Source organism: Lepidochelys olivacea (assembly GCF_965140295.1).
Source record: "Lepidochelys olivacea isolate rLepOli2 genome assembly, chromosome: 6".
Taxonomy (NCBI): domain Eukaryota; kingdom Metazoa; phylum Chordata; order Testudines; family Cheloniidae; genus Lepidochelys; species Lepidochelys olivacea.
Window position 1 is genome coordinate 48081001 of NC_140416.1, and position 19175 is coordinate 48100175.

A 19175-nucleotide genomic window follows, 5' to 3' on the forward strand; every position below is an offset into this window, starting at 1 on the left:
GACTAGAAGACTCTTTACTGTAGTCACAAAGAATCCTGGAACTGTAATAAACTTGGCAGACTTCACAAATGAAAAAAGTGTACTCTAGTGGGGGGGTGCCAAGGGAGGGAGCTGAAATACACAATGTCCAGTTTTTTATGGTGAGTGTGTGTACAAAAAGTGGTTGCTGAGTGTGATTCTCCTACTTGAGGTGCAATACTATTATGATACATCAAAATAATTATCACCTGGAATTACTACCAAAACCACTAACAATAAACCAGTGATTAACAGAAAGAAAGTGATCTTTCCACAGAAGAAATAGCTGTATGTAATACAGCACTCTACGACGTTCAATACATATTAATAGCAGATAGTAAGTTGATATATTTTCTGTTAACTGTACTTTTTCCTGTAACAGTCATATTTCACCTGTAGCTTGTTGGCAACATATAGCTTGTGAGCTTGCAGTCTGAGACTTCCCTAGATTGCAAACCAGGCTTCTTAAAGTATCTCATTAAATGGATTTTTAGTACTGTTGAAGACTCAAGAAATTTGAAGCTGTGGTCTGATCTATACTACGGAATTAGGTCAACAGGAGGCAGCTTAGGACAACCTAACTATGGAAGAATCTACACTTTGTTCCTGCCAATGTAACTGCCCCGCAACCCCGACTTAATAACTCTACCTCCATGTCCGGTGTAGAGTCAAGGTCGAAGTAGTTACGTCGATGCAGCGTCACTGTAGATATGGCGTTGCTTTTGTCGACTGCTACTGGCTTTCAGGAGCCATCTCACAATGCCCCACGCTGACAGTACAATCAATACAAGTGCTCCTGATGAGGTCATGCCTCACTGACATAAGGAGCCACGTGCAGACACACACAAGTGATGTCATTTCTGTGGCAGCTGTATGTAGTTATGTCAACTTAATTTTGTGGTGTAGGCATGGCCAGAAGTTCTTTAACCACACGACAAGCACAAGACAGATGTAGGCTTCTCCTTGCCCCTGCCCTACAAACTCACTCAATGCTTCAGTCATCTTTTTTGGGTAAGACCTAAGCTGAGACCCATGTTGATTTGATTTTTGCCCTCGCTGCTGAAATGGCTAACAAGATTTTTACTGTCAATGCTGATTTTTGAAGGATGTGGATATTTGTTCTCCAGGAATTAGACCATGATCAACTCTTTTCACATGGGATATCAGACATCAAAAATGTTTGGTCACTCCTGATCTGTACTAGATTTGAACCGCTGCCTGAGAAATGAAAAAAAACTCTGGGCTTGTTTACATGAGGATCTTGACCAGAATAGCTATTGTGGAATAGTTTATTCCACAATAGCTATTCCAGTCAATTTCTCCATGTAGACAAGCCCTCTGTATTCCATTATAAGCACCCACTAGTGACATCTACTATCTCCTTATCTATGCTTGTTTCTGAATTTGTATTTAACAAAGAGCAAAGCGAGCATCGCTATATTTATAGGAGTAGGATAAATTCAGATAAAGAGTGAGAAATTCTATTATCTTATACACATATGAATGACATTCATTTCAATGGCAATTTCTTCCAGCCTTATGTATGGGTACAGGACTCAGTCACCTAACCAGCAGCTTTTTGGTCAACAGATGATCACAAATATATTAAGGGCTAGCATGAGGGAATGGACAGCTCAGTGGTTTGAGCATTGGCCTACTAAACCCAGAGCTGTAAATTCAATCCTGCAGGGGGCCATTTAGGGATTGGGGCAAAAATTGGGGATTGGCCCTGCTTTGAGCAGGGGGTTGGACTAAATGACCTTTTGAGGTCCCTTTCAACCCTGATATTCTATGAATACTGGTTCATCCATGAAAAGAAAAGGAGTACTTGTGGCACCTTAGAGACTAACCAATTTATTTGAGCATGAGCTTTCGTGAGCCACAGCTCACTTCATCGGATGCATGCCGTGGAAACTGCAGCAGACTTTATTTATACACAGAGAATATGAAAAAATACCTCCTCCCACCCCACTGTCCTGCTGGTAATAGCTTATCTAAAGTGATCATCAGGTGGGCCATTTCCAGCACAAATCCAGGTTTTCTCACCCTCCACCCCCCCACACAAATTCACTCTCCTGCTGGTGATAGCCCATCCAAAGTGACAACTCTTTACACAATGTGCATGATAATAAAGTTGGGCCATTTCCTGCACAAATCCAGGTTCTCTCACCGATGCATGCATCCGATGAAGTGAGCTGTGGCTCACGAAAGCTCATGCTCAAATAAATTGGTTAGTCTCTAAGGTGCCACAAGTACTCCTTTTCTTTTTGCGAATACAGACTAACACGGCTGTTACTCTGAAACGGTTCATCCATGGCTATTCTTGGCCACTGAACTGTCATATCAAGACCCTTTGCTTCCACCTAGAAAAACACTACTGGAAATAAGAAGAAGCTTATTTCTTCATAATAGCATACTGTCCAATAATTTCCCACACTGGTAATAAATCTCACCAAAAAGAGCTCATGTTCATGTTGAACTCCAACCATACAATATGCTTTTCTCCTTCTTTAATAAGCTTTCCCAAGTTAACCAAGGTCAGTGCATGTCTCTCTGTCTCTTACTTGCGTGCCCCTTTAATCTCCTTATGTTTTCTCAGCTGCTCCATGTCACACACAGACACACCACTAGTGTAAGTTTCTTTTAAGGCTTCAGCATATCATTCAGCCCAGCTACCTTCTGCTGTCACTTCCCTGGAGCAAGAGCTCTCCTCCTCTTCCTCTCAATTATGCAGGTGTGTCTAAGATGTGAAGATCTGGCCAACTGATGGACAAAAGATAGGAATACACAAACAAAAGGACTCCAGTCCACCAATGCTCACCTTCCCAAAATGGAAGGGAAATGATTGTGTGGGATATGACCACTCATCCCGAATGTATGACTCCTAATTCATGTTCTCTTGATTTAGTGCTCTGTTACAAATAAATGACTAGAGTCGGGCGGAGAAAGGTCACAACTAAAACTGGTCAAAAATTTCCATTGAAACAATTTTTTGATGGCAAACTTGGGTTTTTCACAAATTTTTCATGAAAAGTTTGTTTTCTGCAAACAAATTTTGATTTTTTTTCTCCAGAACCAAAATATTTCCTCTTGAAACATATTTTTATTAATATATGCTGCAGCCATACCTCCTCGGATTTATTGTTTGGTTATCTGATCTCCGCATTCTCCTCTATGGTATGGGCTCCCCAGCCAGACTACCTCTCCCATGGTGCACCACCTGCCCTCACCAAGAGATGTAGTCTGACCAGGGAGCCCAGCCTATAGAGTAGAAGGAGGGTAGGAGGCACCACAGTTAAGTTCCCAATCAAAATACTTTGGTTTTCAGCCCAAATGTTTCAGGTTTTGATTTTTCTCCCAGAAGCCAATATTTTCCATGGGGAGGGGAACTTTTTTCCCAACCAGCTCTAGTCAGAACCCTCAAGATCCCTGCCCACATGCCTTGGAAGTAAATGCCTTCCTCATGCAATATTTTGCCAGCTATTTCAATCTTGTGCCATATGACCTGGAATGACCATGTTAACATTTTGGATCCCATTTGGAGAGGTGCTCCTGAACCAAAATCTCAGATCCAAGCATCTTAACCAAATCTTCACAATTCTACCTTATCTCTAGGATAGGTTGAACCATAAGATGGTAGCCAGATGTCCTTGAATTTTAGGAAAGTTTGGATTATAGTCCAGGTTCAATTATCCAGGTTCAGCTCAGTCATAACCTGAGATCCCTCCATTATTCATTTAATGTTGCCTTTTTTCCTTGAAGCCTAGCCATGCAGATTATGCCAGTACCTCCTGGATGCACAGAGTGACACACATGTGCACTGCATCTTTCCTTTGCTTAAAATCTTGGTAAAAATATGTTAAAAGAAATCCGAACCAATCAACCATCCTCTGAATGTGCAAAAGGGACTACTTACCCCATCACAACTCACCCAAATTCAAACCAGTCTCCATCTGAACACTCAGAGTCCCACCTCCTGTCTGAGTGGCTAGTTCCCTAGTACATTTTAAATTTTCTACTCCTAGGCTTCATAGCTGGAAGTTGCCAGACTATGGTAGTGGCCAAAGTGTAAGGCTTTTTCACACTCATACTAAAAAATGGTTTTGCTCAAACTTTCTAGAAAAATTCACTTTTGGGTGGAAACCAAAACTCAAAAATTTCAGCCACAAAGGGTGAAACTTATGAGCAACTGAAAACAAGATTATAATGGAATAGTTTTAGTTATCCACCCATAATAAATATTGTCACTAATTCTCCAGGTATAAAACTGAGATAACCAGCAATAGAGACTGTTAATTATTATGATATAATGTGATAAGTTATGATATATTTAGGACTTATAGAACAAATTTAAAAATTAAAACATATATTTTGTAATTTAAACAATGTGTTAATAAGGATGTCACAATGACATCAAATTATACCATGAAAAATATATTTAGGAAGAATGCAAAATACATATTTACTCATTAGCTAATGCAGGTTCTATAATAAAAACAATCCTTTGGACTTCTACAGGATCTCAAAATGCTTTACAAACATTAAGGAACATAAAGTATCTATTGAAAATTTATTCATTTTTCTGTTGGTGAAAATGAGCCATGGAGAAGCTAAATCATTTGTACAAGATCATACAGAGAGTTAGTTTCAGAACCAGGAATAAAGCCTGCATATCATGACTTCCATTGCAATATTCAAAAGACTAGACATTTGCTATAGCAAATGGTTCAGTTATGTTATATGGAGTTCAAGTTATCCAAGTAATTAATAGATCAGAAAACTTTTCTTCTGTTTCCACTGCTTCCAGCAAAGTATTACATAAAATTTTCTAAGATTCAGCTATCTAAACCAAGAACAAATTAATGTTTCTTTAAATCTCCTTAATTCCCAAAAGAAATCTATAAACCTGGGGTTTTAAAGATAACCTGCTAACAAGAACAGTTATTCAGACTCCACTGATGTGATTTATTTGTTATTGTCGATCTATGAAAGTACTCACTACCCCTCTCTATCTCTTCTTTGCAAAATGATCTTCAATGTGCTATGCCTGACTGTATTCTTGGTTTTAAAAAAAATTACAGTGATTGGCTTAGAGATCTATGTAAGCCCTCCCATATGCTTGATTTTTCAGGATTTAAGGCTCACATTGACAATGCAACTTGTTGCAAGTCCACAGCACTCCAGAACAATCAGAGTGGTTTGCACAATAAATTCCATGGACCAAATCCCGACCCACACTACATTTCTTTACAACGATTACACAGACATTAAGCTGCCCCAGGTGGGCTCTTGAGGATTTTCCCAATAGGAGGAAATTTCCAGGTGGCTAAAGCTGTGTTTGCTGGCTCTGAGCTCCACCTCCAGATTCCTCCTTCACATAATGGGTGTGTCATGGGTATGGCCAGAATGCTGCTGCACTCTAGCAAACCACTGGCCTTAAATCTGCCCCCAATTTATGCCAGCAGCCAAAGTGGCCCCAATAGCCCCAGGGATCTGAAGAGCATGATGGTAACGTATAGCCCCCTTTGATTTGTTCCCTGAGGTCATATGCAACAATCACACATCCTCTCTGCCACAGTCCTCAGACTCAGTGACAACACGTTGCATATTTTGTATCATTCTACTATTTGCCTTTGTTTATTCTGTAACCTCTCCCTGAATGTTGCAGGTTCCCCCCGTCCCCTTACCCCCACTTACAATGGGGAGGGAAAATATACCAATCTCAGCTAAAAATAGAGACGGATAATTCCAGAGAAATCTGGTCTGACCACTGACATTTCTACTTACCGATACACAAACATTGGTTCCATGACTTACAGCAGAGAAGGTCTGACTCATCTTTAGTATTCTGATTTGTAAGAGGCTTTTAACTAGACTCTCTTATCAAACCTCTAGTGTTTATTCACTCCATTCATGATGTCATGTCAAAGACTAATGATGAGGAATTCCTATTGATTACTTTCCTGGCTTTGGAGCTCAAGGCTGCTAAATGATTATTTGGGCAGTGTGTAATGCAGGCATGGCAAAATCATCTTACTTCTTCATCATTGTTTTAAAGATATAAGGGCTAATTTTTCAATGTGGGCATCTGAAGTTAGGTACCCAGAACACCGACCTTTAGAGGCTCAAAACTTGAAAATTTGGACCACATGACCTTCATTCCCTTTGTTCAAGACCATTCCTATCACTTTGGTTGAAATGCACACCTGTCCTCTATGTGTAGGTTGCAGCCTGCAGAGCACATGGGCTGGGTAATAATGGCGATTCAGCAACCTACATATGAAATTATTTTTCCTGGATCCTTAACTTCTCTTCTGAGGCATTCAGAATATTGGCCTGTTCCTGACTCATGAGGTGACTACCAAGTTACTGGAATGTCCCATAATACCTGCTTAAAGAGATCACAACTTATCAAAATAAAAAAAAAGTACAACTTGTATTATTTTTAATATAAGCAATTTGGAGCCTGAAGGGTTCAATCAGATTAAACGGAGGATCAAATTAGTCAGTGATTTAATTACAGCAAGTGGAAGGTGGAATAGATCAATGGGATCTCACCTCAATTTCCCTCTTAATCCTCCTTTGTCCCAGAAAAAACACTCATGTTGGAGGGATCTCTCCTTTGGGCTGGAAGGCTGGATGAGGCTGTTTTTTGGAGCTCCTCAGTAGAGGTCCTGGCTCATTCAGTGGGGATTGCTGGTACACCTCACCCCAACCTACATGTATCCTGGAGCTGAATTAGCTGTATCAGCAGTCCTCTCAAGAACTGAACTCCTCTGAATATGCACCATCTTAATGGTGCTGGAGTGAAATTAATCAGAGCAATAATTTAGGGGAACACCCTCAATAAAAAAAATGTTGCCTAAAATTTCTGAAAAATCAAAAGAAGATGGAGAAGGAAAGAATGGAAGTATACATGGAGCTTTTCTTTACACCTATGGAAAGCAACCTTCCTGTTCAATACTCTCCCTGCTATACATCTGCCTTCTCATTGTGTAAGTCACACCCATTTGCGCATCTATTGAATATCAAATAAGCACAAGTTGCACCATCATTCACATTACCAGTGAATTTGGGCCCACATGACTACCTATAAAATACAGAAGAGAAACCATGCTATTCACAAGGTTGGGTCAAAAGCCATGTGAAAAGACTTTCCAATATGTAACTTATATGTAAACCAAAAGGAAGTAGTTAGCAATCAAAAGCTTCTCATCTGCTGTTATCACCACATTTACTTTAGTAAAGTTCAGAGTGATGAATGCCATATCATCTATCTGGCCTGAATTCCACTGAGGTTTATGGTTTGGAATGAACAAGGTCTTATCTTCAGGACCAGTCACTAAAAGCGTTCCTTCTGAAACCTCCACTTATTACTGGGGTTTACACTGTAGCCAGGAGTGCTGCTTCCTTTCCAGCAATAAAGCTATACAAACCCTAGACTCCTTGCAGTTTGTATCCAGCAGCAGAGCCCAGACAAGAGATGTTGCCTGTGTTCCGGAGTTAAGACCTATTTCCTTATGCTTCGTCACATTTCTTTGCCTTGAATTGGTCCTATCATGTACTGCTACCCTCACGTTTGGCAGGCCACTGTCATGATAACTTTGAGAAGATGAAAAGACAACTAATAATGGGAGAATGGAAGCAGAATGAGGATTTCCATCCACCCAATAGCTTTCTCCATTCTCCACAGAATGCAAACTATATCCCTGTTGATAAAGCTGGAGTTGTTGAGAAATTTATGAGAAACCATACTGCTCTTCTGATGTTGTTATGCATTTTCCAAGTGTCTTCTATCTGAAAGTCCTCAAAGCACCATTCGCAGGCATGAATTAATTAAGGCTCAGCTCACCCTATGTGAGACACTGGTGAAATTCAGAGCAGAACTGGTCCCTCTGGGTATCAAATACAAAACCTATTGCCCATGTGTGATTGAAAATGCTTTTTCTATTATTTTGCCTGTTATATAAAGTTATATCTACCCATTATCCATTTATTTTGAAGATTGCAGTTAAACTTACGCAATTCTAATAAAAAGAGAGATTCATTAGTCCTTTGTTTTTAAAAGAAAGCCCTATCTTCTGTCTTCTTACATTGAAAAGACCGCTACTTATTGCCTAACTTCCCAGGTCTCTGCCTTCCATCCTATGCTTGCAGTAATGATATCTCCACCAAGCAATGGGGCATGGAGATGACAATAGGTTTTTATCAGGTTCTTTTCTTTTGAAGTGGAAATTCTAAAGCTTTAACAATGTCAGCACAAACTGTGGCTAACACCCCTTCCGTCTTTCCCAGGGCCCTCCATAAAATGGAAAGGACAATGCCAGGTATCAGAGATTAGTCCTGACACTGGTGAACTTAATCCTTGACAAATGACGAGTTCCAAATGTCTGTTGGGCCTTCCAGTATGAGGACAATGTTGTATCGATATGTCAGCCAGCATTGACCCAAAATTCTGAAGTGCATATTTGTCCCAAAGGATCAATTTAAAAAGGAATACCAAGCCCTCAGGTCCAACAGAGCCACATTCAGCAGTAGAACCTGAGGAGAATGCAACTGTATCTTAAAGCCACCTTCGTATTCTTCTGATCTTATGAGCAGTCAGGGCTGATTCTCCCCCAAACACAAATTATACTTTGCTTAAAGTCTGTGGGCCAGAGTCTGTTCAGCTTCAGGTCTGCTCTAATTTATGTCAGTAACTGCCTCCTATGGATCATTTTATCAGCCTGGGAATGCCAACAATTCTAACCTCATCCCCTCTTGCCTGTTGCAAGTGTGTGTGTGGGGAGGGAGAGGTGAGGGGAGAAGGGGTAGGGAGGAGGTGCCATATAGCAAGCTCTGCTAGCTCTGGGCCATCCAGGACTTCCCTGATACAAAGGCAGCATTCCATCCTCTTTGTGCCACGGGTGCAGCAGAAAAGGGACAGAGCAGAGACAACGGATTTGCCCACATTGAATATCAAATCTGTGCAAGTTACAGCACTTCACCACTTCCACTATTATTTGTATCCCCATTAAATAACTCATATTCATAGGGCTGTTTCTAAGGCCGCAGGAAAAGATCTTGCAACATTTCATTAGGTGTAAACTAGAAAAAGAATACTCAGGCAGGAGTTTCCTATCTGTTGCCCTTTTACTTGGCTGCAGTTCAAAGTCTTTCACTTGGCCTGACTTCCATTGGGTGAGGTTTTGATGGGGAGTGGATGGGATCTTATCCCGAGGCTGTCACTGGAAGGGGATTAGAGGGTGACACCGTAACATTCAAGAGTAGATAAGTAGCAACGGTCAAGATGTGAAGGGCGAGAAAGACTATGGACACTGCCACCTTGAATAGAGGCTCACAAGTACGGTTGGGCTTCATGCCTTCACGGGAGAACTCAGTAAGGATGAGTCTCCTTGTGCCTCTCTTCCCTGCCACACCGCCACAAAGACTGAACATAATAGAGAAAGAAAGCCCCTCTTGAAATTGACTTACTATGGTCCTGATTCTGCAGCCCTTTCTGATGTTGAGCAGCACTTACTCTACAAGAGTAGTTCTATTGACTTCAATTGGATTAGTGCTTCTTCCATTTAGTAAAGGTTGCAGCATTGGTAAATGTCCTAAGGAATCAATAAAATGCACCAGACCCAGGATCCCATTTAGTTCAGTACCAAATCTAAGCATGGGAAATGTGGGCCCTTAACATTTAATATTAGCTAGTGTAACGCATCATAAAAATTGAGTGGTCATTTTTAAAAACTATTTAATGTCCAGTAAACGTGCACTAGCTCTCAAGCTGCCTGGCCCAAATGGAAAGAAAATACCAAATGGGGTGAAGACTCAAAATGAGGGGGAGGAGAAATCAAAGCATAGTGAAGTAAATGGTTCTGGCAACTTAAATCAATGCCTCCTTCACTTCTTTAGTACGTGCTGACACACACATATCTAACTTCAGTTTCACAATTTAGCTTTTTGACATAAATGACTTATACAACAGAAAGGAGAGAAAAGCACATTCTGATGGAATACATTTAGATCTAAAAGTTAGGAAAGTCTGTCACTAAGATGAGCACTAAAAAGGTATGAAACTCTCATTAATATGAAGGTAGAAGCATTGGAGCTAACAAAATGCAATTTATTAGTCATATGGAGTGGTTTAGGCTTAGATAATATCCTTTTAAAGATTCAAGAAGCTTTTCTGTGACCTGAATGGGAATGAATCATGGCAGACAACAAACAGCCAGTGATAACTACTATAATCTCTTTGCAAATTTGCTCTGCTTCCCAAAGCAGATTTAACCATTAATTGGTTACTTACAGGGAAATTCTGGCCAATCAGAATGAGAAATAGGTGGTGTGTGGCCCAGTGTCCGGTCACATTCTGTATTAGTTGTACATTTGTGTTCAAAACTGACCTATGTTCACAGTTGAAAAAACAAACAAAAAAATCAATCCCAGTTTCAACAGAATTGCTGGCTGCCATGTGACCTCTGAGTTGCTGATAATAAGGACAGATCTGGGTCTGTCCAAGTCCAGATTTGTTGATCTTTTGGACTGTAAGACTCACCTTGTTTTTCCTGGCTTATATGGGGGGAAGGAGGCTGGATAGGATTGTCTGGAGAACGGAGAGAGGATGGGAAGAAATGGAGAGGTCTTTTCTCTATCGTCTATTTTTATATACTTTGCTTGAAGCCTGTGGGTCAGATTCTCAGCTGACTTCAGTGGAGCCATGGTCATGTACGCTAGCTGAGGATCTGGCCCTGTGGATGAAATTCACCCTACAAACACAATGAAGCATGCATACTGATAAGCTGGGGAGACAGAATTTGGGTTTCACCAGGGGACAGCAGATTTACATTTCCATGGAAAATTAAGTCATATCCCAGCTGGCCTGGTCCTGCCCCTTCTCAGTTCATAGGTTATGTCCTGGGCTCCCCAATGCAGCAGGGATATATATGTATATTGTCAGCTGTATATGCCACTCTCCACCTACCTTGTCAGACTTTCTGCTACTGAGGGTGTGGGGTTTGAAGCCCAGGGTCTTGGGTGAACCAAATCCTGAGTTTTTAATTTTTGTATCGCACTCAGGGAATTTGAGAGGCATCATTGAAAACTAACCTATTACCTGACAGTCTGGATCCTCCTTATGCTACCTCATTCACAGACTGAGCACAACAGGCTGAGGGTCCTGTGTTGGAGCAGCTGGGCACCCCATGTCTCTAGCAATAACATGAGGACTCATGTTACTGTGACACTAACTCACAGGCTTGTCTGAAATGAGAACTATGAAGACATTGGGGCAGCTTTCTGCCATTTCACCTGCACAAAGTTGCCCTAAAGCTGACTTAACCAGCTCTCAGAGAATCTCCCCTTCATAGCTGGATCCTTGGGTGACCCTTTCTGAAGTCAGCCCAGAGACCAGGGCCAAGGGCAGTGGGGGTAGCTGAGTTTCCCTTGGGGCTCATTGAGAGTCAGCATAATTTAGAATTTCAGACAGATCCAAGTTATGCCAGGGACCAGCACTGTTAAGTGCTTCATCTGTGCCTTATAGGGACTATCCCTTGAGTCCATGGCCTACTCAGTGGTTGACATCTTTTCTGAGACTTCTATGTAGGACCCTGCCAACCCTTAGGGACAAGAGGCTACATGAGGCTAGTGTTTCATGGGCTGTAAGCTCTTCAAAGAGTTGGGGAGAGACAGCTATGTAACCTTTCACCCTTCTGTACTAGCGTACAGAGCTGCCCAGCCCAAGACAGCAGTGCACCCTGCACCCTGCTAAGTAATAGCACAAGGGCTGTGTCTCCCTGAAACACATTCCCACAGAACCTCAGGTCTGTGCTACATGACTTGTCCATGGTGAAGCAAGTCAGGAACAGCACCCAAATCTCCTCACTTCCACAACTGCACTGTTCTTCCTCCCTTGGGGTCTGATCTAAAGCCCATTAAAGTCCATGATTTCCATGGGCTTTGGACCAGGTCTGCAGTCCTGCTTAAGAGGGTGATGGGCAAAACATAAGCTGAGAGTCAAGGAAGGAATTAGTCTTAAGGGCGGGGAGGAGAGGAGCTTCCCCTTCATGTGCTATAGGATGTAAATACACTATTATGCCACACTCCCTTTTTGTCACTGTTTTGCTGGCTTATGCACAAACCATGTCCAACTGCTCAAACAGAACAGCACAGCTGGTGAAATATATTTCTTTTTATAACTCATTCTGGATATGTACACAGAAAACTGATGCAAACACTTTGGTTCTCTCCTGGAGTGAGATGGGGCATGCATTTTCAAACTACAGAAACTAAAGGCAGAAAAGACTGCTTATAGATCAGATTGTGCCCGGCTGCTCCCAGGGATTAGGGGAGAGAAACAAGGGAGAGAGGAAACAAAGAACTTCCTCCTCATCATTTTTTACCCTTCACACAGGCTGGGTAACCATTGCAGTCCATATGCATCTCTCTCTTGGTGCATCTTCAGGCACAAGCCACCCAAACAGGGGCAGGCAAGTTGGGGAGCCAAGGTTTCTCCATCCCTTCCATACTGTGATGGTATACTCAGATGGAACCACAATGCCTTCCCTGAAAGGAATACCCCCTCTGGGTGCTGAGGAGCTCCAGGAGGGATTCCCAGGCATAGTCTACCCCAGAACTCCCCTGGTATGGGGTTGTTCCACACCATCCCCAATACAAGCCAGTGTCTAAAAAGAATGGTTCAGTTCTGCACTAGGATCTCTACCTACTCTATTCCTTCCCACTCCACCTCAGCCTTTCTCAAGGCTTTTCCTACTGTAACTCTCCCCAGTTTTCTCTAATGCAGTTTTAAAGGACTCGAGTGACAATACATACATTCTGCAAGGAGTCTGTCCAGTGGGCGGTTTAAACTTTTTCAAATATTAGTTTTTGCAAAGGCATCAAAGAGTACTCCCATCCCCAAACTCATGTTACTGCAGCATGGAAATAATTATCTATGAAAATTCCTTTGGGGACACTGGAAATGGATGTACAATCTGGTGAATAAAAAAATGCACCATATGATACTGTTTCTCCCCTATCAAACACAAACACATGTATAATTATCGTTCTCAACTGACTGCCATCAGACTTAATTGGAGTCTATAGCTTAGTGAGCTTCAAACAAATGACTAGACTTGATTAAAAATAAAAGAGCAACATCTAATATTATATGAGCTGAGGTAAATTACAAGAGCAATCAGTGCTCCTACTTCAGGGCATATAGTTATCATCAGCAGGGCCCAAGAAGAAATCCCACTATGGTAATTTCAGGGCAAGGTGCATTATTGGGGTTTAAGTTGGATCATCAGGCATTAAGTGCAATAAAAAGCATGTTATTAGACCAAACTAGTCCAAAATTTCACTTGAAATTTTATTCACAAAAATGGCCTTTTTCAAACCATATATTTTTGCTGGAAATTTTTGTTTTTCTAATTTTTTCATTTTTTAGATTAAAACCCATAAATCAAATTGTTTTTCACTGGAAGGCCAGAAAGTTTCTGTGAAAAATTTGGGGGGGAATTTAAAATTTTTCATTTAAAATCTTTTTTCACAAAAAAACCCACATTTTCTGACCAGCTTTATTAATAATTTTAGGGAATAACTGATCTGTTACAGGATGGCAATTCCTTATGTTTTTAAACTTATGCACATACTGATTATTTTACTAATGTCTTTCCATCTGTGATCATTGTTCTGAATTTTTGAAAACATAAATAGCTGATTGAGGGTCACATCACGGGCCTGCTGAAGACAATGGGACTTTTACCAGTTGGTTCAGATTTTGGACCTTTAGGTCTAGCTAGGAAAACTGATAATGCTAAGACAAAAAGGACATCAGAGAGGAGTTGGGTAGCAGACTTAATAGAAAATCTCTTTGGACCTAAAACCAATAAAAGACTGGTATGACATCTGGCAACCATTTGAAAGGTCTGTTAGAAAAGAATCCACAGCTCAGAGACTGAGAGGAATGACCAGATATTCAGTTTGGCCAATGGAAATAATTGAATAATGAAGATATATAGAGGTTCGTGTGTGTGTGTTTACTTTTACTTAATCATGCAGTTGGGCCAGGGTGGAGACTAGAAGGATAATTAATAAGATGATTTCATATGTATTTCTAAGGCCAAATTTACACTGAAGTAAGCTGGCTCAGTTCGACTGAATTCAATGGGGTTAAATTTGCTTCTGCTAGTTATGAATTTGACCCCCAGCAAAAAACAAGGACATGGAGTCAGGACCCCTTAGTTCTGTTCTTAGTTCTGCCACTGGACTAAAGTAGTATAGTGGTTAAGTTGCTGAACTGCTGTACGCCTCAGTTTACCCTGCTGTAAAATAATATTAATATTACCTTCTACAGAGGTGTGCTATGATGTTTAACTAAAGCATTTTTTAGAAACTAGTTTGAACGTCATAACAGAAGTACAAAGTACTGCATTACTATCATCATTTTATCATTAGCACTGCAAAAAAAATTTTACATTTTAAAAAAAGAAAAAGGAAATTCATCTACTGGCATGAGAAACCGCTGGAGCGTACTCTAATAAAGACCTCCAGAGGAGAATCATAAACAAAATTACTCAAATTGTCTTACTAGCCACATACCCACCATGCACCTCTCATTGGTAAGCTTACACACTGTCTGTCATTTTCTATTCTTAGAAAGACTCTGGAGTCTGGGAATCACACAAACTGTGGCAAAACAGAAATCTAGAAGAAGGCCTCAGGGAGTCCACAGCAACCTCTCTTATCTTGTAACAGACTGGTCTTGGCAGGCTGGGGTGCCTCTTCAGGTAATCCTCAGACAACCCCAGAACTTTCCCTGGGCTAATTTAAAATGAGGGTAAATACGTCCTTATGTGAACTTTACATTTCTGTTCCTTTCTACCTTGGTTATTATTCAAGACAACAGAAGTAGCGAGCTATTGATAAAAAAAATACATAACCATATTTACAGGTTTCAGAGTAGCAGCCATGTTAGTCTGTATTCGCAAAAAGAAAAGGAGTACTCCTTTTCTTATAACCATATTTCGGACAGTTGCAGAGTATCCTCTTATGATTTCAATTTTATAGTCTCAGCTCCCAATGCATTTTACACCCCCCACCCTGCAGATGTCTCTACGGGAGCCAATTAAATGATCTATGTTTCAAGTTCCTCATTACAAGCACAGTTACAGACTTAGCAAATAACAGCCAAGTCACTTTAGTCCATGTGTCTTTTGTCTAGAGTGTAAAAACAGGATTAAAAAATAGTATAGAAAACAGTAAGACTGACCCACTGCAGAGCCTTTCTGATGTATTGTAAGCACGGTTGTACTCCATCATATGTCATTCTGAATCTGATTTTTATTTCATTGCTTTTGATATCTCTGTATCATGTTTGTGAATCAAAAATAAATGCACTTAGACCCTCATTATCCACACATTCCTACTTTATTTAAAGCTGTGCTCTATCTAGGGTAGAAAAGGCAGAAGGCCAGATTCTGATCTCAATTACCCCAATGGTAAGCAGGAGTAATTCAGTGAAAAACCAGTGAATTCAGTTACACAGTTGGTAATTGGGAGACATGGGAGTTACATTTGATTTTCCACCCACATAACTGAGATCAGAATCCGGGACATAACTTTACATATATATAGAAGAGTGGGCTAAACAGGAAATTTATGTATTACACACACACACACGCACACACTGGTCTCTCTTATACCAGTTTTACAGTAGTGTAACTTTAAGTCAAATTCTTCTTACATTTACGTAGTGCTGTTCCCATTGAAGTCAATGAAAGTTGCATGGCTGTAACTGAGAAGAGAATTTGGCCTATTGATTTCAGTGCAGTTACTCCTGGTATATAGAGGCTTAAATTAGAATCAGGGCATGATTCTGCAGCACTTTTTGGACCTGATTCGCCACTGGCACCATTCCTCTTTTACACTATTACTCTATTAAATTCAATAGTTAAAATAGTAAAAAACTAGATTTTAACTGACAAACATTTTGGTGTCTGCTCACTTAACTTAGTTTCCCATGGATGGATAATTTTCTAAATATTTCTCTTTCCAATGTTCTGGATGACTCAAACCTTTGGATTATTAATACCAAATTCCATGACAAATGTGTTTGAAAAGCAGGGAGTTTTAACGCAGATCATGCACTAAACTCTTTGTTCTAATTATACCTCCCAAGTGACCTCTTTGGAAAGAGAAAACAAAGAGGAAGCTAATATCTCTTACCATATTAAATCACTTTTGCGTTTCACAGAAGAACTACTACAAAATATTTTGTTAGAGAAATAAATATTCCATCTCATTTTGCAAAGAGCTTATTCTGGTGATAGATTCTGATACCCTTACTCACACTGAGTAGCACCAGGTGTTATTCTAATCTAAGTGTATCAGGATCTGGCCTTTTATATTTAAACAGTTACATGTCATGTGGCAGGCTCGTCTCAAAATGCAGCAAAATGTTGGACACAGAAACTCTATAAAATATGGTGCCAACCGAATAAATCCAATACTGAGAAGCAAAGTAGAAACCCCATTGGTCTGATTGTGCTAAAATAGTTTGAATCACTATTTTCATTCTAAATATATGTATCATGTGGTGTATGTGTAACTGTATTTCATAACTCACTGACCAGTGCAGTTGCTTCCATCTTGTAAAGCTAATAACTTTCAGTTTTCTGACACATGAAAGGAAAGCCCAGTGCATTTTTGAAAGCATAAAACACTGTGCAGAAAGCAAACTAAGCCAGCTTTTCATCCATAACCCTTGTTTCTGCTTATTCCAAACTGCAGCTCGAGTATTAACTATTCTAAAAAATATATCCTATGGTTGCTCCTTCTCCAGAGGTAAAGCTGAAGCTGCTAGAATGCTGCAGGAAGAACGGTAATAAGGCAAAATCTGCCATTCAGAATAATGGCGGAGTTTAATCAATTCATCAAGCTCTAAGATGACATTTTAGTAAAGCAACCCATCTGTCTACCACATCCATAAAAGGTCACAGTCTAGGGCAAACAAATAGTAAAGTATTCAGTTATCATTTTCCAGGATCCTTATTGTATGTGATAACAGCATTTCTGATTTTCTTAGATCTAATGGGAAGAGAAATGGGTCACCTGATTATAGTCCTTGACAGATCTGATGATAGAATCTCAGGTAAAGTGTTCAAATGTGCCTAAGTGACTTAGGAACCTAAGTCCCATTGACTTTCAAATCTCTCAGGTACTTTTGAATATTTTACCCCTCCCCCATCTGACTGAATCTCATGATTTGATTCACGTCTCCTGGACAGTGAGCCAGCCCACTCATAAATCTACCAAAGACGTAAGTGGAATACAAGTCTCAGGTGCATGTCCAACACATTCCCCTCCATTCCTGATCCTATTAATAAACTTTCCCAAAGACTCTTCTGGGAGAATCAAGGGATCATAGTCAGACTGGAATAAACAGTGGAACTTCCATGTAAGTTTGAGCCATCTTCCAAACATTGATGACAGTATTGTAAGTAGCACATCAGGTGCAAGTTATTCTGAAAATGGACAGGAGTGTGTTGAACCATTTGTTATGGAATGGGGCCTTGATCTTGCAAAGGAAACCATTCCCATGGACAGGTCCCATTATTAAAGTCCGGTTCGAGGCATGTGTGAACTTCAAAGAGTGCGTTGCTTTACCTTAGTTACTTTTCTTGCCACATCCTCTCCATCTGCTTGGTGTGTATATTACACTCGTTTTGCACACCCACTGAAAGCCAAATTGGTCAAGTCATTTTCTGATCATCTCATACCAGACAGGGCCCAACAGTACCCCCTGATCAGCTGCCAATGATACTTCACTTGCATCTTTGTTTACATCACCAGTGAACTTGGCCCAAGGTGATAGATCCACAAATAGCTCAAGAGACTGCAGTAGGCATGTGTGAAAAGATACCTTGCTGATATTCTTAAATTTAAACAAATCCTACATTTGCAATTTGGGAGATTAGCAGAATTTTCTGAATTGAAGAAAAAGCCAGTGATTTTTCCACAGAACGACATGATCTGATGTATCTGATCTTTTTTTTTTTTTTTTTAAGGAGACACACTCTGTCTTCATTTCATCCGTGGATGGCAACAGCAGCAACTTTTGGTACATGTAGGCTATGGAATTCACTCATGCTGAACAGTAAAATCCACCATTAAAAACTAAACTTAGAATATCACCCAAAACAAAACAGGTAATGTTTTCCTATGACAGGTGCAAATGGAATATTCACTATCCAAGTATTACTGTAGAAATATTGGTGCTCCAAATAACTAGTGTGTATGTTTTAAGGACTAGAAAATGTGTGTTTGTACAGTGCGTATCACAATGGCTATTTGGTCCATGACTAGGTGTTATAATGCAAATATAGACTTAATGGGTTGCTTGCTTTTTTTAATTGTCTCCACTAAAACTATCTAATGTCACGTTAAATCTAATAAACTTTACTACAAAACAAACAGTAAAGGCCTCGATTGCCTTCAGTCTTGCTAATCATCATCCTTCACAACAGCCATTTGAGGCTTGTTTTAAATCAGTGTGTGTTTTCCCCATTTGTGCTGACTTGAGAAGTCATACTGTTTACTTTTCAAACTCAACTGGCAGAATCATTCCATCTCCTATCCTCCCCTTTAATTCATTAAGGGGTCCCCTAAATTACAAATAAATGTAAGGATTTGTCAAATTTACAGATTCACACAGATTCATAGATTCGGAGGCCAGAAGATCAGGATTTCGTCTAGTCTGATCTCCTGTATAACACAGGCCACAGAACGACTCCAAAATAATTCCTGTTTGAAACCTGATTCAAAGAAAACTACTGTGGCACCCAGTATATTTCAATATCTTGTTGCCTTTTTAATTGAAGAGTTCCACTGTATGCTTACTTGTTGGTTGGTTGGGTTGTTTAATGACAGAGCACCAATTAACTTTTGGAAGTAGCGTTTAGAGTTTGTAAAATATGTCACTTGAATATCATGAGTACCAGATTTCAGAGTAGCAGCTGTGTTAGTCTGTATCCGCAAAAAGAAAAGGAGTACTTGTGGCACCTTAGAGACTAACAAATTTATTTGAGCATAAGCTGATGAAGTGAGCTGTAGCTCATGAAAGCTTATGCTCAAATAAATTTGTTAGTCTGTAAGGTGCCACAAGTACT

At 40.2% G+C, this 19175-nt stretch overlaps 1 protein-coding gene across 3 annotated transcripts in view; it reads right to left on the reverse strand.

The window, feature by feature from the left end:
• SLC1A2 (solute carrier family 1 member 2) overlaps positions 1-19175 on the reverse strand; it is a 107988-nt gene that overhangs the window by 57161 nt on the left and 31652 nt on the right. The window contains exon 1 of one of the 3 annotated variants that reach the window (XM_084630760.1): positions 10565-10627. The exons of 1 other annotated variant lie outside the window; for it this stretch is intronic. Coding sequence is in view for 1 of the 2 variants with exons in the window: in XM_084630758.1 (XP_084486884.1) it covers positions 5806-5828 (23 nt within the window). In the remaining variant the exon portion in view is untranslated. Of the gene's footprint in view, positions 1-5805; positions 5873-10564; positions 10628-19175 lie in introns of those variants that run through there. One more of the 3 variants, XM_084630758.1, reaches the window with a different exon arrangement.